The sequence below is a fragment of the Zootoca vivipara genome, chromosome 13 (assembly GCF_965207765.1).
Source record: "Zootoca vivipara chromosome 13, rZooViv2.hap1.1, whole genome shotgun sequence".
NCBI lineage: Eukaryota > Metazoa > Chordata > Lepidosauria > Squamata > Lacertidae > Zootoca > Zootoca vivipara.
Window position 1 is genome coordinate 45301526 of NC_142596.1, and position 21327 is coordinate 45322852.

The 21327-nt window shown below is 46.4% G+C and overlaps 1 protein-coding gene across 4 annotated transcripts in view; it reads left to right on the top strand.

The window, feature by feature from the left end:
* MYH11 (myosin heavy chain 11) overlaps positions 1–21327 on the top strand; it is an 88216-nt gene that overhangs the window by 47248 nt on the left and 19641 nt on the right. For all 4 annotated transcript variants that reach the window (XM_035132126.3, XM_035132124.3, XM_088656940.1 and 1 more), the window contains 12 exons: positions 231–404; positions 1912–2026; positions 2148–2341; positions 3669–3790; positions 5194–5263; positions 5763–5923; positions 6336–6444; positions 6677–6808; positions 15819–16025; positions 17660–17797; positions 18657–18952; positions 20194–20406. In XM_035132126.3, the coding sequence (XP_034988017.1) occupies positions 231–404; positions 1912–2026; positions 2148–2341; positions 3669–3790; positions 5194–5263; positions 5763–5923; positions 6336–6444; positions 6677–6808; positions 15819–16025; positions 17660–17797; positions 18657–18952; positions 20194–20406 (1931 nt within the window). The remainder of the gene's footprint in view (positions 1–230; positions 405–1911; positions 2027–2147; positions 2342–3668; positions 3791–5193; positions 5264–5762; positions 5924–6335; positions 6445–6676; positions 6809–15818; positions 16026–17659; positions 17798–18656; positions 18953–20193; positions 20407–21327) is intronic.

The window sequence follows — 21327 nt, forward strand, 5'->3', positions numbered from 1 at the left end:
TGCCCACCTGTCAAATTTGACCTGCTAGGGCTTGAGGAGACAATCATCTCTCTCCCTCCCCCCCCCAAGACTCCCCACTCCTCCTCTAAACAAATGAACACCATTTTCTTCCCAGCTCTTTACCAAATGGACACCAGCACGACAGTAAATTCCAGCAGTCAAAACCCAGTAGGTTGGAAAGGTCTCTTCCGAGAGGTGATCTGATTGCGTTCTGTTCTTCTCCATTTCAGAATAACCCCCCTGGCGTCCTGGCCTTGCTGGATGAGGAGTGCTGGTTCCCCAAGGCTACGGACACCTCCTTTGTGGAGAAACTGGGTAACGAACAAGGCAACCACCCCAAGTTCCAAAAGCAGAAGCAACTCAAGGACAAAACAGAGTTCTCTATCATTCATTACGCAGGAAAGGTAAGGAGCAGGACAGGGGCATCCGAATAGACAATTTCTTTCTTTCTTTTTAAATATTTTTTTATTTAATCTTAATAAAGGATACAAAAATGAAAATTAAATAAACTAATCTATACTGATCCAAAAAGAAAAAATACATATACCCCCTATACTACAAACACAAACCCTACATACCCCCGTGGCTTCCCTCCACAACTACTCGACTTCCTTTGGTTCAAATTTGAATATTGTCATTGCATTTTTTTGGATAATGCATCTCTTATAACCCTTTCAAATTATTGTTCTCATTTATACTTTACATACTTAATCCATGCATATCAACACATTCCTTTTAGAGCAGTGTTTTCCCATATATTCCTCGAAACATTGCCATTCTGATCTTAATTTTTGATTTGTCTGAAGTCTTATGGCTGCTGTTAACCTTGCTAATTCGCTTAATTTACATATCAAATCATCTTTTGTGACAATTTCTTAATAGTGCACATGCTTAGAGTTGCTTTCCTTTGCTTTTGTTTTTGTAAAAAATAGCCCTACTTGCCATACATCTGGGTTTCCCCGGACATTTTGCTAATTCGGCAAAAATCCGCCTGGACTTCATTTTGCTAAGCGTTTCCCGGATGTGTCAGGGAAAACACAGACATACGGCAGCCCTACACATGCTACCCTCTCCCTGCCTGCAGGCTGAAGCACTCGGGGACAGTGCATAGGGTTGGCACGGGCAGGTCATTGCTGTGCCCCCCCCCCACGATTCCCCTACACCTGCTCTTCCCCTTCACTGTTGCAACTTGCTTATTCACCTACCTCTTGCTCTGGCCTGGAGGGTAATGAGCAAGCAAATAACGGCAGAGGTGAGAAGGCGGAAGAGTCAGCTCCTGCTGCCTCCTTGCTCAATTACTGTATGGTAGCAGTGATGGGGCAGAGGAGCATCAGCAGTTGGCAACAGTGGCAGAGAGGGGGTAGACCAGGGGTTGGCAAGGCTTACTGGGCATGGGCCGGATCACTCCCGCGGAGATCCTCCGTGGGTTGAACCGGCGCAGTGCAACGCCGGAAATCACGTCTGCACATGTCCACGGCTCCGGAAATTGCTTCTGCACATGCCCAGATGCCAAAAATCGTGCCTGCGCAGAAGCAATTTCCGGCGTCTGGGCATGTGCAGAAGTGATTTCCAGCGCCACGGAAGAGAGTCCCTACACCACGCTGCGTTGGTTTAGCACAGCGCGCGGGGATTCGCCGAGTGGGCGGCTCAGTTCGGGGGTGGCTCATGGGCTGGTTAAGTGACCCTCATAGGCCGCTTCCAGCCCATGCACCTTAGGTTGCCAACCTCTGTGGTAGACTCATAGAGGGAGGGCTGGGGGAAGCATCACATTTTTGCCTTGTAAAGGTAAAGGTTCCCCTGACCATTAGGTCCAGTCAGGGTGCCATATTACCCAGATCTGCCCCTGCTGGAAGTTGCCAAGTGACAACTTGCAGTGACTCACACATACTTGGTTTTTGTTGTTCCTGGAAGGTTAACTACAATGCCACCGCCTGGCTGACCAAGAACATGGATCCCTTGAATGACAACGTGACGTCCTTACTAAACCAGTCCTCCGAGAAGTTTGTGGCAGATCTCTGGAAAGATGGTAAGGACATGAAGCATGTGACGCCGTCCATTGAGCGTAGGCCCTTCTCCATGCCAAGCAGCTGCTCTGCCCCTAAAGGCTTCCCCTAAAGGCTGACTTTATAGTCTTGGCTGTGTTTCAGTGGACCGCATCGTGGGGCTGGACCAGATGGCCAAGATGACGGAGAGCTCCCTCCCGAGCGCTTCCAAGACGAAGAAGGGCATGTTCCGAACAGTTGGGCAGCTGTACAAGGAGCAGCTGACGAAGCTCATGACCACCCTAAGGAACACGAGTCCCAACTTTGTCCGATGCATCATCCCGAATCACGAAAAAAGGGTCAGTACTCTGCTGGCACCGAGAGTGAGCACATCCACTCCTTTTCCAAGCACAGTGGTACCTGGGTTTTCGAACGTACAGTGGTACCTTGGTACTCGAACGGCTTGGTTCCCGAACAAATCAGCTCCTGAACACCACAAACCCAGAAGTGAGTGTTCCGCTTTACAAACGTTTCTCGGAAGCCGAACGTCCGACATGGCTTCCGCTTGAGTGCAGGAAGCCCCTGCAGCCAATCGGAAGCCGTGCCTTGGTTTTCGAACGGTTTTGGGAGTCGGACAGACTCCTGGAACAGATTAAGTTCGAGAACCAAGGTACCATTGTAATCCGTATCGGAAGACCATTGGAGTTCTGAAACATTTGAAAACCGAAAACGTAATAGCCAACAGCTGGGCCTCAGGATCTTGCACTCAGCAGAAGCCGCGTGACATGTTCGACTTCGGAGGTATGACAGAAACCGAAGAATTTACTTCCGGGCTTACGGCATTCAAAAACCGAAATGTTTGTCAACGGAGACATTCGAAAACAGTAACACTGTATTTGTTTATGCTTCAGAAAAGCTCCCAGAGCAATTTGAAGAAACTCAAACCACAACAATCATATCAAACCAAACGGTTATCAAAATGGAAAAGACAGCAAATAGAAATCAGCCATGTAATCCGCCAAAATAAAAATGAAACTTGAAGCCTAATAATAATAATAATAATAATAATAATAATAATAATAATATGGTAATAATAATAATACTCCGTCCATCTGGCTGGGTTTTCCCACTTGAAGGGAGGCTACAGATTAGGGCCAGTGAGAGGATGTGGCCTTTGGAGTCAGGAAACTTGTCTGGGGAGAGCCCTGGGGAGTAACTCTTCCACAGCAGTTTCAGTTGGAAACCAATTGTTGCTATTTGAACAAAGCAATGCTTGCCCATCAGCAAGCATGCCTTGCCCTAGAAAGGAACAGCCAGGAGCTCATGCACTCGATGCCACATATGATGCCAGGTGTGGAACAAGTGTGCGGTTTAGGGAGAACAGCCTTGTGGCCAGACATTCCCCACCCCTGCCCTAATGGACTAGTTTCCACTGTGTATGTGAAGTTGAGAATCTTTAATGGAGGAATCCCATCATTTTACCAAACTATGGTTCACAGAATTGCTCCTTCAGAACCACTAGTTTTTAGTGTAGAGAAGCCTCTAGACAGAATTCTCTGCTCTGGTTTTGAAGCTTATTCACTTATATATTGCAGAAGTGTAAAAACGGGCATTTTGCAAACCCCTCCTACCCCCTTTCCTACGTTGGGTGATAGAATTATAAAAGAACGTCTCCCTGTTTTACAGTCCGGGAAGCTAGATGCTCACTTGGTCCTGGAGCAACTGAGGTGCAACGGTGTTTTGGAAGGGATCCGAATCTGTCGCCAGGGTTTCCCTAACAGAATTGTCTTCCAGGAATTCCGCCAGCGGTAAGAGGCTTGCAAGGAGTGATAAGGATTTTTTTGGGGGGGTGTTGTGCAAGACTCCCCCAAATCAGACCTGGGTCTAGGAATCTCAGTGACTGGGCTGCATGACTTGAACATGAGCAGGAGCAAAATAAAAAAAATCCTTCAGTAGCACCTTAAAGACCAACTAAGTTTTTATTTTGGTATGAGCTTTCGTGTGCATGCACACTTCTTCAGATACACTAGAAACAGAAGGGCCAGACCCTTATGTATATACAGAGGGTGGGGGGTGGGAATGGGTGATGGGCTGACGGGAGTGGTAAACCTGTAGATGGCTGTTAACGACTGCTGATGACTGCAATTGGTCCTGCGGGGAAAAAGCAAGGGCTGAGGCGCTAAAGAAAGCTTGATCATGCATAATGAGATAAGAATCCTATGTCATTGTTCATCCCAGGTGGCTCCATGGTTTTAAGCTTGGTAATGAGTTCCAATTCAGCAACTTCTCTTTCCAGTCTGTTCCTGAAAATTTTCTGTAATAAAACAGCTGCTTTGAGATCTTGTATAGAATGTCATGGGAGACTGAAGTGTTCTCCTACTGGTTTCTCTGTCTTGTGGTTCCTGATGTCAGATTTATGTCCATTTATCCTTTGGCGTAGGGTTTGGCCTGTTTGTCCAATATAGAGAGCTGAAGGGCACTGTTGGCATTTGATGGCATACACAATGTTAGAAGATGAGCAATTAAATGGTCCTGAGCAGGAGCAAATAGCTAGGCTTCCTGTAGCATTGCAAAGCTACAGGAGTATGAACAGTCTCGAAATGAAACTGGCTCCAATTCACCAAGATCATCTCTTTTGAAAGGAATGGGAATTGTGCAAGAGCACTGTTGCTATCAGTTTGCTCCGTGGATCGGAGCTCAGGATTGTTATCGAAGGGTTTAAATAGTAACAGGCAAATCCATCAGTTTTTGTTTCCCTCAATTTCTCCTTTTCCCAGTCTTCAGTTCTCCACGTTTTTACTTTTTTTATTTTATTAGATTTTTCATCAGCATTTTAGTATGCTTTCCCCCCAATTTACCCATTTTTGTCTAATATACTTTGATTAACTTTTTACTTAATCTGTATTCCTCTTATATTGGCTGGATATATGAATGGAGTTGCAAAACCCAACTTTGATAAATCACAAACTGATGGAAGAAGTCAATTAGTAGGTATTCTTCCCAAAAAATGTGCCAATAGATAAATAAATAAATAAATATCAAAATATGGACATTAATAGATTCATGGATAAATTGTAACTCAGAAGTGAGAGAGACTATACATTTTATTCGATGGCACGTGTTACTTACCCAAGGATTGATATGATTTGGATCACGCCTATATTCAGATGTTGCAGAATTCAATGCTATTTTCAATATGCTTTGCCCATAGCTATGAAATTCTTGCTGCAAATGCCATTCCGAAAGGATTTATGGATGGAAAGCAAGCATGTATACTTATGGTGAGCAAAGCCTTTTCACCCTTTGCTATATGTCCCTCTTTGCACTGTTTGCCTGACTCTTGTTTTCTGTTACTTTCCTCTTCCACATTCCAACATGACCAGACTTCTTTTCACCTCTTCTCCTTAGTTTTCTTCCTTCTTTTTCTCTGCTTTCCAGGGTTTCCCTTAAGATGTTTTATTTTCTCCACTCATAAGATATCTTTATTGTCATTGTCCCCTTGCGGGAACAACGAAATTACTCCAGACCAACTCTGTGTTTTGGGATGTATCTTTTAAATACACCCCGTATTCCAGAATTCATTTATACAGTTTTGCTCTAATGCTGTAGAAATAAATACATGCCATTTAAAACACACACACACTGCAGGCTCCACCAGATGATCCGTTTATTGAGCATTTGTCCCAATTCGCTTGCACAAAGCTTACACGGAGGGTTAGCGTATACTGTATCTGGTTTTTATCGAACACTACAAGTTGGTGTCTCCTCCCACCCCTATAGATCAAAGCCTTGGAACTTGACCCCAACCTGTACAGGATCGGGCAGAGCAAGATCTTCTTCAGAACGGGCGTCTTGGCTCATTTGGAGGAGGAGAGGGACCTGAAGATCACAGACGTCATCATTACTTTCCAGGCTCAATCCCGAGGCTACCTGGCAAGAAAGTACGGTTGTTTCCCAATGAGCACCCCCCAAAAAGGGGGGGAGCTTAAGATGGGTGGGAGGTGCGGAATCAGAAGCATCAAGCATGGTCACTCCTACAAGTGGTGTGATTTTGCTGGACCAGATCCCCTGTGTAATGGGCCTGCCAAAAGGACAGAGAGCTTTTGAACAGCTCATGCTGTTTTTCTTCTTCTGTTGGAAGCCATCCAGAGTGGCTAGGGTATAAATAATAAATTATTATTATTCTTATTATGCAAGCAAGCCAGTCTGCATGGAGCACAGCATTGTCAGAAGGGAGAGTCTGCAAAACTACCAGGCTCCTCCCACTTCAGCTGCTGCTCCAGGGCAGACTATGTATGTCAATGGATGAGTTCGAAAACTGAGGTTTGACTGTATATTTCTCTTTCTGATCAGGGCCTTTGCCAAGAGGCAGCAGCAGTTAACCGCTATGAAGGTCATCCAAAGGAATTGCGCTGCCTACCTGAAGCTGAGAAACTGGCAGTGGTGGAGACTCTTCACCAAAGTAGGTGCCTTCCTCAGCTGCCCCTTCCTGGGGCTGCCCTGGCCAGGTGCCCTAGAACAGCCTTCCTCCAAAAGGCTGCTCTCTGGGGAACTATAGCTCCCAGCCTGCTCTCCTTGAAAGGTTCCCTGTGGGGGAGGCTAGGAAAGGCAGGCTATGTTCCTTTTTGGGTGTGTGTGTGGAGGGGTCAGGCAGGGTGTTTCCTGAAGTAACCATAGAAATTCTCGGCTTTCAGGTGAAGCCGCTGCTACAGGTCACCCGCCAAGAGGAAGAGATGCAGGCGAAAGATGAAGAGCTCAAGTCGGTGAAGGAAAGGCAGATCAAGGCCGAGAGTGAATTGAAAGAACTGGAACAAAAGCACAGCCAGGTGAGTTTGCAGGGTGCCTTGAACGTCAAAGTGCAAGTAGATAAACAGGTACTGCTCCGGCAGGAAGGTAAACAGCATTTCCGTGCGCTGCTCTGGTTTGCCAAAAAGGGCTTAGTCATGTTGGCCACATGACCCGGAAGCTGTCTGCGGACAAACGCCGGCTCCCTCGGCCTATAGAACGAGATGAGCGCCGCAACCCCAGAGTCGTCTGCGACTGGACCTAATGGTCAGGGGTACCTTTACCTTTACCTAATGTACTTTCACTTTCACTTGTTCTGTTTGTTCTCTTGGAGCTGGGGAGAACGGATGCCATTATGCTTTTGTCTGTACATAGTGTGTAAATAAATAGTAGATTAGAACTACGATGTCTCACTCTTCTTGCTGTGTTAAGCTAGAAGATTAGTGTGCATATATATTGGAAGATGGCTAACATACCAACAAGGTGCTCGCATAATAATAGTGTTGGCAGGGACCCCGAGTGTCATCTAGTCCAACCCCCTACAATGCAGGAATCTCAGCCAAAGCATCCATCCAACCTCTGCTTAAAAGCCTCCAGGGAGAACTAGACAGGGTTGCCCTTTATCACCGTTATTGTTCATCATGGTCCTGGAAATATTATTGATCAGATTAAGAGACCTATCTACAATTAGAGGTATTAAGGTAGGTGCAAAGCAATTTAAAGTGAAAGCCTTCGCAGATGATTTAGTTTTAACATTGGAAAATCCAAAGGAAAGTGTTGCAGAAGCTATAGAAGTAATGGAGAAATTTGGTCAATTGGCAGGATTCAAATTAAATAGACAAAAAACCAAGGTTATGGCAATGAATATGACGAAAGAAGAAAAACAGGAATTACAGTTAAAACATGGACTCGACGTGGCTAAAAAGGTAAAATATTTGGGAATATGGATGACAGCAAAGAATATTAATCTTTACAGTGATAATTACGAACAAGTATGGAAGGAAATAAAGAAAGACCTGGAAAGATGGACTAATATGAAAATGTCATTCTTAGGAAGAATTGCAACAATAAAGATGAATGTATTACCTAAGATGTTATTCCTATTTCAAACTATACCTGTGGTTAAAGGTACGAGGCAATTCCAAGAGTGGCAAAAGATTTTATCAAGATTTGTCTGGCAGGGGAGAAAACCTAGAATAAAACATAAGATTTTGGTAGATAAGAAAGAAAGAGGTGGATTCGCCCTGCCAGACTTGAGGCTTTATTATGAAGCGTCCTGTATCTGTTGGATAAAAGAATGGATAACTCTAGAGAATACGGACTTGTTAGATTTGGAAGGTTTTAACAATAGATTTGGATGGCATGCATATTTATGTTATGATAAAAAGAAATCACATACCGGGTTTACGAATCATGTGATAAGAAGATCTCTGTACGAGGTGTGGGAAAGAAATAAAAGGCTGTTAGAGACTAAAACACCCTGGTGGGTCTCACCAGCAGAGATATTAACAGTTAAGAAAGTAAATATGGAAAAGAGGCGGGCCACGTATGAGGAAATCTTGACGAAAACTGAAAAAGGATGGAGTTTAAAACCTTTTGAGGACATTAAAGGAGTGTTAACAGGATGGATAGAATACCATCAAATAAATGATGTGCTTAAAGAAGATAGAAAAATAGGTTTTGAGGATAAAAGATCCAAATTTCAAATAGAAGTGCTAGAAGGCAAAACAAAGCTTTTGGCAAAGATGTATGATCTGTTGTTGGAGTGGTATACAAAAGATGAGTTGACAAAAGAAGTGATGATTAAATGGGCAAAAGATTTGGGGCATAATATTGAATATGATGCGTGGTTGAAACTATGGAATCAAACTTTAAGATTTACAGCATGTACTGCCTTGAAAGAAAATGTATATAAGATGATGTACAGATGGTATTTAACTCCAGTGTAAGCAACAGCAATGGCTAGCACACAGTCTGTGTGTAAATAGTGAGTTTTATTCCAAATAGACAAAACAAAGGCAAGTAACCACAAGAAAGACTGCAACTTCCTGCTCAAGACCACTAGTTAATCAGATGATGACTCATCTAGCTCTCTAGCGTGAGTCCACCTCCTTTTATTCCTACGCTCGAACAACGCCCTCTGCCTCTCTCTCTGTAATTGCCATTTCCTCTTATCCTGTAACCCTCCCCTCCTACGTTCCTGTAACTTTAAAGAACTAGGACCAGACTCGGACAAACTCTCTTCTGAGGTTTGAGTTATTCCTGCCATTTGCTCACCCCTCCCAGCCAGTTCCTTTATCAAAGCAAGCCTCCCTTCCAGTTCCGGGCTATCAGCCAAGTCCGACAGCTGAGCCTCATTAGTTATCGGCTCTAACCTAACATCATCCCCCCCTCTAGGGGCCTCCTCTCCTTCCTCCCGCCTCCGCACTTCCTTACTTGGGGCGTTATGAGATACCTCCCACCATTCTCCCTCTTCACTTCCCCAATAACTGCAACCCGGTTGCGACTCTTCTACTTCTTCCTCCTCTTCAAACCCACCATTCACTTCAGCTTCCCAGTCTGCCTGTTCTGCCTGCTCCTCTACCCAACCCCGGGGTTTGGGTTTATTAGGGTACCTATGGTGAAACTCTCTCTGCAGCCTAGATGCATGTATATCACTCGCATTCACCCATGAGTTCTCCTCTGGTCCGTACCCTTTCCAAGCCACCAAATACTGTACCCCCCTGCCCCTTCTACGAGAGTCCAATAGCTGAACCACTTCATATTCCGGTTCACCCTCCACCCAGATGGGCAAAGGTGGTGGCTCCTTCCTCTTCTGATACCGGTGTCTTGGCGTTACTGGCGATAAGAGTGACCGATGGAACACCGGATACATCTTCATTGAAGTCGGTAAACGTAACTTATATGAAACAGGATTTATTTGTTCCAACACTTCGAATGGCCCTACCCGTTGCGGCAGTAACTTCTTACAACGTCCCTTGCTCGGCCAATCTTTAGTGGATAGCCAAACTTGGTCCCCTACCCTTATCTCCTTGCCCACTTGCCGGTGTTTATCAGCTTCTGCCTTATACAGAGCCTTCGCTTTTTCTAGCTGTTCTCGCAGAATACTGTGCAACGCTTCCATTTCTTCTGCGAACTGTTCAGCTGCAGGCACTGCCAGTCCATCTCCCTGACCTGGAAACACCCGTGGATGTCGCCCATGGCAGGCAAAAAATGGCGTCTGCTGTGTAGAAGCATGCACAGCATTATTATAAGCAAACTCAGCCAACGCTAGTTTCCCAACCCAGTCATCCTGTTGATAATTCACGTAACAACGTAGGTACTGTTGCAACGTCGCGTTCGTCCGTTCGGCCTCTCCGTTTGTCTGAGGATGCCGAGCCGATGAGAGGCACACCTCCACCTTCAGCAATTGCATCAGTCTCCTCCAAAACTGGGAGGTAAACTGCGTTCCCCTATCAGACACAATCTTCTGCGGCAATCCATGCAATTTGAACACATGTTCTATGAAGAGTTGCGCGGTCTCCTGTGCCGACGGTAATTTCTTGCAAGGAACAAAGTGTGCCATCTTGGAGAACAGATCTACTACCACCCAAACCACTGTCTGTTTCTGCGACTCGGGCAAATCAGTGATAAAGTCCATAGCAATGCCTTCCCACGGTGCTTGTGGTGTGGGCAGTGGTTGAAGTAGCCCGGCTGGTGTTTCGCGAGGTCTTTTGGACCGTTGGCACACTTCACATGCCCGGACATACTCCTTGACCTCCTCCTGCATCCGTGGCCACCAAAAATCCCTTGATACCAGACGTTCCGTCTTCCACTGCCCAAAATGTCCTGCTGTTGGACTGTCATGGCATTGTCTCAGCACCCTCGCACGAAGCTCTCCCTCTGGCACATAGAGAGCTTCCCCCTTGTACAGCAGCCCTCCTCTCTCAGTAAACTCCTTCCCTTGGACTTCCCCCTTACGTATTGCCTTCCTCTTCTCTTGAGCGAACCCATCCTTCTGCGTTTGTTGGAGAAAGTCTGACCGTTCTAATGCCGTCGTTGTTGCTAGCTGCAGTTGTTCGGGGCTCAGGATCAATCTCCGTTCTAACCCGGTCTCTATTTCGGAATACTCCGGTTTTCGGGACAATGCGTCCGCCCGCTGATTCTGAGCACTAGACACATACTTAATCCGGAAATTGAACCTGGCAAAGAATTGCGCCCACCTAATCTGTCGTTGGTTCAATTGACGAGCCGTCTGCCAGTACTCTAGGTTTTTATGATCAGTGCGTACCTCCACCTGATGCTGCGCCCCTTCCAAGAAATGTCGCCAAGTTTGTAGAGCATCCTTTATTGCCAACAACTCTCTCTCCCATATAGTATAATTTTGTTCTGACGAGTTTAATTTCCTTGAGTGAAAGGCACATGGTCTCAGTTCCCCTTTGTCATCTTCCTGGAGAAGCACCGCCCCAATGGCTTTGTCCGAAGCATCGGTTTCCACGACCATCGGCTTGTACGGGTCTGGATGAGCCAAGTATCTTTCCTCTACAAACAAGTTCTTAAGTCTCTCAAACGCCCTTTGGGCTTCCTCAGTCCATTTAAACGCCTTTTTGCCTTTCAAACAATCTGTTATCGGTGCTGTAAGGCCTGAGTACCTTGGTATAAACTTCCGATAGTAATTGGCAAACCCCAAGAATCTTTGTACATCTTTTCGAGTCTTGGGTCTTTGCCATGACACTACTGCTTGAACCTTTGCTGGATCCATGTGCACCCCCTCTGGGGTGATTCTATAGCCTAAGAACTCCACTTCTGTTACGTGAAAGTGGCATTTCTCCAACTTAGCGTACAATCGATGTTCTCTTAGACGCTCTAACACTTCCTTCACATGTTGTACGTGTTCTTCCAGACTCTCCGAGTAGATTAATAGGTCATCTAAATAAGCAAGGACCGAACGATCCAACAAGTCGGACAACACGTAATTAATAAATGCCTGAAAGGTGGCCGTGCCCGACTGTAGTCCAAACGGCATGACAAGATATTCAAATGTGCCGTACCTGGTGTTAAAGGCCGTCTTCCATTCATCTCCCTCTCTTACTCGTATCAAATTATATGCCCCCCTCAAGTCCAGTTTTGTAAAAATTTTAGCCGACCGTAATCTTTCCAGCAAATCCCCAATTCGTGGCAACGGGTAACGACTGGGAATCATGCGCTGGTTGATCTTCCTGTAATCAACTACAAGTCTTTTCTCAGAAGTGTTCTTCTTATCCACAAAGAAAATTGGAGCTCCTCCCGGAGTCTTGGTAGGCCGTATGAAACCCCGTTCCAAATTTTTTCGCAGGAACTCCCTCAGTTCTGCCAACTCCACTTCTGACATAGCGTAGATACGGCTGGCGGGTATCTCAGCCCCTGGCACCAGATCTATTTTGCAATCGTACTGGCGATGCGGTGGTAACCGATCTGCCTCCTTCTCGCAGAATACGTCTCTAAAAGACTTATACTGTGGGGGTATTTGTCTCTCTTCCCCAGTGAGCGGACCACAGTCTGGCGTACCATTGGCCTCACCATTCTTCTCCGCCCTGATTCCCAAACAATGTAGTCGGCAATACACTGACGAAAAGGTCATCGATCTCTGGCCCCAGGAGATCATCGGATCATGACGGGATAGCCAACTCATCCCCAAAACCACGGGGTAGGAGTTCAACCTGGTGATATGGAATGCAATGACCTCTCGGTGTCCCGGCAGTTCTAGACCAATTGGCATTGTGGCCTCTGACACACAGCCAGACAGCAACACTCTACCATCAATTGTTCTAACTTCTAAAGGTTCTTCCAATGACTGTGTCTCTATTCCCAACCTGCTCACCAAGTCCATGTCTATAAAATCAGTCGAGGCTCCAGAATCAATAAGAACTTCCACACGCTCGCCCCTTCCATCTGGGAGTCGTAGCATTGCGAATGCTGTAATTACTGGTAAGATCGGTCCAGGTGGAAGCCCTTTGGGTCTCTTTTCCCCCAACCCGAGGCCTCCAGAACGGGCTGGGTCATCTCGTTTCCCGACTGCTCCACTATGCCCTCTCCAGGTGTTGTTACATTTGTGCCAGACAGCGCACCTCGGTTTCTTCCTACAGTACACTGACGAGCCATGTGATTGGGGGAGCCGCAGATAAGGCACAACCGATCTCTCCACCTTCTCTCTCTCTCAGCGTGTGTAATACTAGGTGTTGTACCCCTTCTGATAGAACTACGTTGCATGGGTGCTTCTTCCTCCACCCTTCGTGAATCCGGCAGCTCTAAGGGCACAAATGTCCTGCGGCTCTCTGACCTTCCTTGGCCCCTACGCAACCTGTCCAGCGATTGGAACCTCAGGTCTAGTTGCAAGGCGACTTGTGCCACCTCTTCCAAGGTCTTCAACCCAGGATTTTTTGCCAACTCCACCCGAATCTCTTCACTGAGTCCCGCCTTAAACAATCCAACCAAGGCCTTTCCTTCCCAGCCTAGTTGTCTAGCAAGTCTCACAAAAGAGGACCAGAACTGTGCTACAGTTCCCTTTCCTTGCTTAAGGCTCAAGAACTCCTGTTCCCACTCTGCTTCTTGTGCAGGATTCCTGAACATGCTATCCAGAAGCTTCAAGAAGGCTGATAAGTTAGTGAGCACTCGGTCATTAGACATTAGGTAAGGGGCAATACACTGCCGCGCCTTCCCTTCCAAAAGCCCCACCACCAGGGCCACTCTGGCATCATCATCTCTGTATTCTTCTCCCTTAAGCCTTAAATAATACAAGCAGGAAGCCCGAAATGAATCATACTCTGCACCGCTCCCACTAAAACGTGGGGGAAGGGGAACAAAATTCTTTGCCACTTGCCTGCCAGATAAGTCAGAGAGTTGTCTTGCTTGTTCTGAGGTCACTCCTTCCAGCCGTGCTAATCTTGCCTTCAACTCTTGGTTCTCTGCCCAGAGAGCTTCAGTATTATCTTCTAACTTCATCTCCATTGCTGTTGCGCCGACTGATAAATCCCCAGCCGGTTGCTGCTTCCCCTTTTCTTCCATTCTTGCTTAAATCCACATGCTTCCCCTTCAGCAGCAAGTTAGATGAGTCATGCTGTAAGCAACAGCAATGGCTAGCACACAGTCTGTGTGTAAATAGTGAGTTTTATTCCAAATAGACAAAACAAAGGCAAGTAACCACAAGAAAGACTGCAACTTCCTGCTCAAGACCACTAGTTAATCAGATGATGACTCATCTAGCTCTCTAGCGTGAGTCCACCTCCTTTTATTCCTACGCTCGAACAACGCCCTCTGCCTCTCTCTCTGTAATTGCCATTTCCTCTTATCCTGTAACCCTCCCCTCCTACGTTCCTGTAACTTTAAAGAACTAGGACCAGACTCGGACAAACTCTCTTCTGAGGTTTGAGTTATTCCTGCCATTTGCTCACCCCTCCCAGCCAGTTCCTTTATCAAAGCAAGCCTCCCTTCCAGTTCCGGGCTATCAGCCAAGTCCGACAGCTGAGCCTCATTAGTTATCGGCTCTAACCTAACATCCAGTTAAGTTAGCTAAAATGTATAGAATGAGTGATAAAAGTTGCTGGAAATGTAAAGAGAAAGATGGTGAATTTTATCATATGTGGTGGACATGCGAAAAAGTTAAAAGATTTTGGGAAAGTTTATATAATGAATTGAAAAAGATGTTTAGATATACCTTTCCAAAAAAACCAGAAGCATTTTTGTTAGGAATAATAGGAGGAGAGATTAGAAAAGAAGATCAAACACTGTTTATGTATGCAACAACCGCGGCTAGGACTTTGTTAGCCCAAAAATGGAAATTACAGGAATTACCTACAATTGTGGAGTGGCAGATAAAAATGATGGACTATGCTGAACTTGCTAGATTGACATGCAAGATTCGTGACCAGGGGGAGACAAGGTTTCAAAAGGACTGGAGTAAATATGTGGACTATATGGAGAAAAACTGTAGATCATTAAAAACTCTCGCAGGATTAAAATAAACTTTACGAATTGACCAATATGTTAAAAAAGGAACTGCAAAAAAAAGGAATTAATAAGAAACCCGCATGAAGGGAGGGGGGGAAGTCATAGCTCGGCGGAGCAAGGTAAAAGTTGTGAATATAAGATTTTGTATAAAAGATTGGTTTTGTTAATTTGTTGAATTTGGAAAATTGGAATAAAATGTATTTAAAAAAAAAAAATTAAAAGCCTCCAGGGAAGGAGAGCCCACCACCTCCCGAGGGAGACAATGCCACTGTCAAACAGCCCCTACCATCATAAAGTTCTTCCAGATCAGGCATCCCCAAACTGAGGCCCTCCAGATGTTTTGGCCTACAACTTCCATGATCCTGAGCTAACAGGACCAGTGGTCGGGAAAGTGGGAATTGTAGTCCAAAACATCTGGAGGGCCGAAGTTTGGGGATGCCTGTTCCAGATATTTAGTCAGAATCTCCTTTCTTGTAACTGGAAGTCGCTGGTTCTGATCCTACCCTCCAGAGCAGGAGAAAACAAGCTTGCTCCATCTTCCTTGTGACAGCCCTTTAGATATTTGAAGATGGCTGACATACCTGCTCTGTCTCCTCTTATCCACGCTAAACAAACCCGACTTCCTAGGCTGTCCATCATAAAGCTTGGTTTGCAGATCTTTGATTTTCTTGGCCTCCCTCCTCTGCACCCATTCCAGCTTATCAATATCCTTCTTAAATTGTGGTGCCCAGAACTAGTGCTACTCCAGGACAGGCAAATTCAAGCAGATGTTCTAATCAAGACGATGAATTGAACCTTTCACACCTGCCCTGATTTCAGCCCAATTGTTTGTGATGGTTTCTGAGATCAAGGAACCATTTTTGGCTATTCCTGGATAGCCATTTTGAAGCACGATAGTGGCCTGAGGCTTTAAAAACTGCTCTGATTTTAACCACTTATTTCAAAACTCCCCATAATTTTTCTTCCCCTTCGAATTCCTGAGCAGCGCTGGGTGCATGACTGCCAGTTTGGGATCAAACGAGTTTGCCCTCGGGTAAGTAAAACCACTTTCCCCGAATTTTAACATTTGCTGTTGTCCTTTGCCAGCTGTCTGAAGAAAAGAACCAACTTCAGGAGCAGCTCCAAGCCGAGACGGAGCTCTACGCAGAAGCAGAGGAGATGCGTATCCGGCTGGCTGCCAAGAAGCAGGAGCTGGAGGAGATTCTCCATGAGATGGAGGCCAGGATCGAGGAGGAGGAAGAACGCGGGCAGCAGCTGCAGGCCGAGAAGAAGAAGATGCAGCAGCAAATGCTGGTACCCGAGCTTTAAATTTATTATCATCATCATTTATATATTTATTTATATCACACCTTTTCCCCTTTCCAAGGAGCTCAAGAGTTGGTATACATGGACCTCCTCTTCTTATTTAATCCCCCACAACAACCCTGTGAGGAAGGTTAGGTTGAGAGGCAGCCTCTCCACAGCTACCTAAGTCCCCTCCTCTCCACGTTCCCCCCCCCATGCAATTGGAGACTGGGCCTGCTCATTGCCAACCTCTGCCCTTTTCACGCCTCTTCTGGTTCTGGGAGACATGTGGGGAGGGGTGAGTTTGTAGTGACCGGATTGAGCAGGGATTTGAACCCTGGTCTCTCCCAGATCCTAGTCTGGCACTCTTAACCATTACACCGCCACTGGGTTCTTATGCTGGGAGATCAGAGGGAGACTTAAAAGCATTGCTCCAAAGAAATGGGCTTGGCTGGAGAATGGAGAGGAAGAGTGGGCTGCTGAGAGGCAAGGAAGGGAGAGATGTAGAAACTCAGAATGGATGAATTGTAGCATTGGAAGGGAACACGAGGGTCACCTAGTCCAACCCCCTCTGACGCAGGAGTCTTTTTGCCCAAAGTGGGGCTGAAAGCCACAACCTTGAGATTAAGAGTCTCATGCTCTCTACCCACTGAGTGGGAGGGTGGCTCTGAGAGAGTCCCTTCTGCATACAGTGAAGGTACACTTACAAATTTATTTTCACACCAATGAGGGCTAGAAGCTTGCTTTCCCCTCAACGCTGTGCCAAGTCCTTGATTGGACAACTACTAACTGGGCTGGATTCTAATTCTGTTTGTATATATATTGTGTGTGTGTGTTGGAGTTTATGATAGTACTTTCAGCACTGGATGACCCAACAGGCAGACTAAGCTCTAGTAAAGCAGGGACAAACGAAAAAAAAATATTATAAAAAGACTTTGATATTTCAAATAAAAACCCAACCCATCAAAGTACAGTGGTACCTCGCTAGACAAATGCCCTGCTAGACGAATTTTTCGCTAGACAAATGGGTTTTGCAATCGGAGGTTGCCTCGCAAGACGAATTCATTTTGTGAAAAATTTGTCTAGCGAATTGCGGTTTCCCATAGAAATGCATTGAAATTCAATTAATGCGTTCCTATGGGCCATTTTTAAAAAAAAAAATTCAATGCATTCCTATGGGATTCGCAAGACAAATTTTTCGCAAAACGAATTGACTCACAGAACGAATTAAATTCGTCTTGCAAGGCACCACTGTAGTCATCTAGGGAATCTAGAAAGAAGCTACTTTTAATTTCAGCCTACACGTAGGTTTTGTGTCATTTTGAACACACACACACACACGGTGAGTCCTTTAAAAGAGGCCCTGTGGATACAGAGTACACATGTTCCACGGGGCCTCTTTTAAAAGACTCACCATATATATATATAGAGAGAGAGAGAGAGAGAGAGAGAGAGAGGATTACACATTGAGGGGGGCACCATACTATTTTCAATGCAAAGGTCTTAATCCAGCCCCAATTGCTATACAGTTCAAATGCTTGCATAACAGATGGTGCTTAAAATATCTGAAGAAGCAAATGAATAAATAAACTTCACATCCCCCCTTTTTTTTAACCTTCCACCTCCCATGAACCCCCCAAAAGGAACTAGAGGATCAGCTGGAAGAAGAGGAAGCCGCCAGACAGAAGCTGCAGCTGGAGAAAGTAACTGCGGAGGCCAAGATCAAAAAGATGGAAGACGACATCTTGGTGATGGACGATCAGAACAACAAACTCACAAAGGTCCGTGCTGCTGAGCAAACCATGCCCTGTTCTTCAGAGCCAGTGCAAAGGTAGCAGTCAGGGAAATCCTAAGCAACCCCTCTCAGCACCCGAGGGTGCCCTCTTGGTGGTTCTGCCAGGCACAGAAACATGGGGGCTGGCAGACTGGGAGAGGGCATTCTCTGTGGCAGCTCCCAAAATGTGGAACTCCCTCCCCGCAGAGGCTCGCCAGACACCTTCAATACAAAGAAGTGCAAGCACTCTGGGCTGCCCCCAGCAGTACTTCCCCTCACTGTGCACCTCCTAAATTTGTAGACGGTTCCCCCCCCCACAACCTTTGAGAGAAGATTTAGGGGAGGAGAAGGCGGTGATGTTCTGTCGCACAGCCAGAAGTACAGATTCGTTGAATACCGCCCATAGTTCCCTCCCTTTGCTGAAGAAGCTCCTCTTTGGCCTTTGACGATTAAGATTTGCGTGTCGTTTCTGTGAGCGCACCCCTGCTGTCTGACACAATGTTATTTAGTTTGACTGAAATGGGGTTTTTAATATTGTGCGATATCTCTGGCTGCAACCCACCCTGGGATCTTGCGATGAAGGCAATATCTTAAATAAAGGACTAATGGCTGGATAGAGGCATCCATGTCTGGATAGACTTGCCTAAACAAAATGGTTTCAAGCAGGTGCTGAAAGAATACAGCAGAAGTGGCTACCTGATGTTAATAGGCAACGAGTTCCACAGTGTCTCACAAATGCAGAACGAGTATTATATGCGGCACATTTAGCAAAGCCAGTTTTTTTTTTCCTTAGTAAGTTCATGCAAACTAAATGCAATTCCAGATTGTTGGTTTTTTTGTGTGCCTCCCTCTCTTCTTCTCCATAGGAAAGGAAACTTCTCGAGGAGAGGATAAGCGACTTGACCACCAACCTTGCAGAAGAGGAGGAGAAAGCCAAGAACCTGACCAAGCTGAAGAACAAGCACGAGTCCATGATCTCGGAACTGGAAGTCCGCCTGAAGAAAGAAGAGAAGTGCCGGCAAGAACTGGAGAAGATGAAAAGGAAGCTGGAGGGCGACTCGAGCGACCTCCACGAGCAGATTGCCGACCTCCAAGCCCAGATTGCAGAGCTGAAGTTGCAGCTGGCCAAAAAGGAAGAGGAGCTCCAGGCAGCCCTGGCCAGGTGGGGACAAGTCCCTGAGGCACCCCAGCTGATGGCTGGTAATTTCGGACTGTGGTTGCATGACAAAGGATTTGCTAAAGGGTTGGCAGTGTTGCTGGTGGGACACACTATCCTATCTGCGGAAACCACTGCATGCTTCTGTTGCCCTCCTGGGGAAAGCCAAAATGAGCCCCCAGGAGTGTGATTCACACTCCTGCAATAGCACAGGGGTAGCGGAGCATCTCCTTTGTACCTAGAAAGTCCCAAGATAGACCACTGGTGTCTGTGGTTAAACCTGGGGTGGGAAATCTTTTATTCTTCCCGAAGGCCACATTGTCAGGAGCAAGCCAACAGTAAACCACACCGTGCAAGTTGGAGTTAACTCTTTACAGTGGTACCTTGGTTCTCAAACTTAATTCCTTCCGGAAGTCCCTTCCGGAAATCCCTTCCAAAACCAAAGCGTTCCAAAACCAAGCCGCGCTTTCCCATACAAAGTAATGCAAAATGGATTCATCCGTTCCAGACTTTTGAAAACAACCCCTAAAACAGCAATTTAACATGAATTTTACTATCTAACGAGACCATTGATCCATAAAATGAAAACAATAAACAATGTACTGCAGTCACACATTCATTCAATCAGTAGCTGAACTGGGTTCCACACAGTCACAAAAAACAAAACAAAAAGAGCCGCAAAAACCAAAACGCAAAATAAATAACAAAAACAGACATACTACAGCGTAACACTCAAATCGGATGCATAACACTCAAAATGGAGCACATTCAGCTTCCGAAAAAAGTTCGCAAACTGGAACACTTACTTCCAGTTTTGCAGTGTTTGGGTTCCAAGTTGTTTGAGTACCAAGGCATTTGAGAACCAAGGTGCCACTGTATTAGCAAAAACATGTTCTGTACAGGAGTGTCGGGCCTAATGAGCACAGCAACTCATCTCTGGTAGGTCTTACCCCATTAGTCAGTTGCCGAGACTGAAAGTCCCTGCCTCCCCACAGCTACCTGTTCCCTCCCCTCCACGCTCAAACCCCCCCCCCCAGCAATTGGAGACTGGGCCTGCACATTGCCAACCTCTTCTCTGCCCTTTTCATGCCTCTTTTGGTTCTGGGAGACACATGGGGAGGGGGGAGTTTGTAGTGACCGGATTGAGCAATCTGTGCCTTAATGACAAACTATATCTACCGCTAAGTAAGTTGGTTCCTTTAATTTTTTTGTTTTGAAAAAGTCTTCTAAAAATCCTATCCTCCCAGGCTTGAAGACGAAACGGGCCAGAAAAACAACGCCCTGAAGAAAATCCGCGAGCTGGAAGGGCACATCTCCGACCTCCAGGAGGACCTGGATTCCGAGCGAGCCGCAAGGAACAAAGCTGAGAAGCAGAAGCGGGACTTGGGCGAGGAGCTGGAGGCTCTCAAGACAGAGCTGGAAGACACCCTGGACAGCACTGCCACCCAGCAGGAGCTCAGGTTCGGGCGGGAGAGGAGCGGAAAGTGGACACCATCCATGTGGGGGAGGCTGGTGCATGACAGGGCAACTGGGGTGCTGTCCCGCCAAGTTCAGTCTGCCTTCTGCCAGCTAATCATAATCATATATTATCTATACTCCGCCCATCTGGCGGGTTTCTCCAGCCACTCTGGGCGGCTCCCAACAGAATATTAAAAACACAAAAAAATATCAAACAGGGCTGCCTTCAGGTGTCTTCTAAAAGTCAGGTAGTTGTTTATTTCCTTGACATCTGATGGAAGGGCGCCACCACCGAGAAGGCCCTCTGCCTGGTTCCCTGGAACCTCACTTCTCACAGGGAGGGGACCGCCAGAACGCCCTCGGAGGTGGACCTCGGTGTCCGGGCTGAACGATGGGGGTGGAGATGCTCCTTCAGGTATACAGGGCCAAGGCTGTTTAGGGCTTTAAAGGTCAGCACCAACACTTTGTATATTGTGCTCGGAAACGTACTGGGAGCCAATGTAGGTCTCTCAGGACCAGTTGTTATATGGTCTCGATGGCGGCCACTCCCAATCACCAGTCTAGCTGCCACTTTCTGGATTAGTTGTAGTTTCCGGGTCACCTTCAAAAGTAGCCCCACGTAGAGCGTGTTGCAACAGTCCAAGCTGGAGATAACCAGAGCATGCACTACTCTGGTGAGGCAGTCTGCAGGCAGGCAGGGTCTCAGCCTGCGTACCAGATGGAGCTGGTAGACAGCTGCCCGGGATACAGAATTGACCTCCATGGACAGCTGTGAGTCCGAAATGACTCACCATTCTAGGTGCAAAGTGAGGCCAGCGACGTGTGTAGCCAGGGGGAGGTTCCGAGGGCCACATAGAAAGGACTTGAGGGCCGCGTATGGTTCTTCTTGCAGTAGGGCGCAAGAGCACTTCAAATCCTCTTTA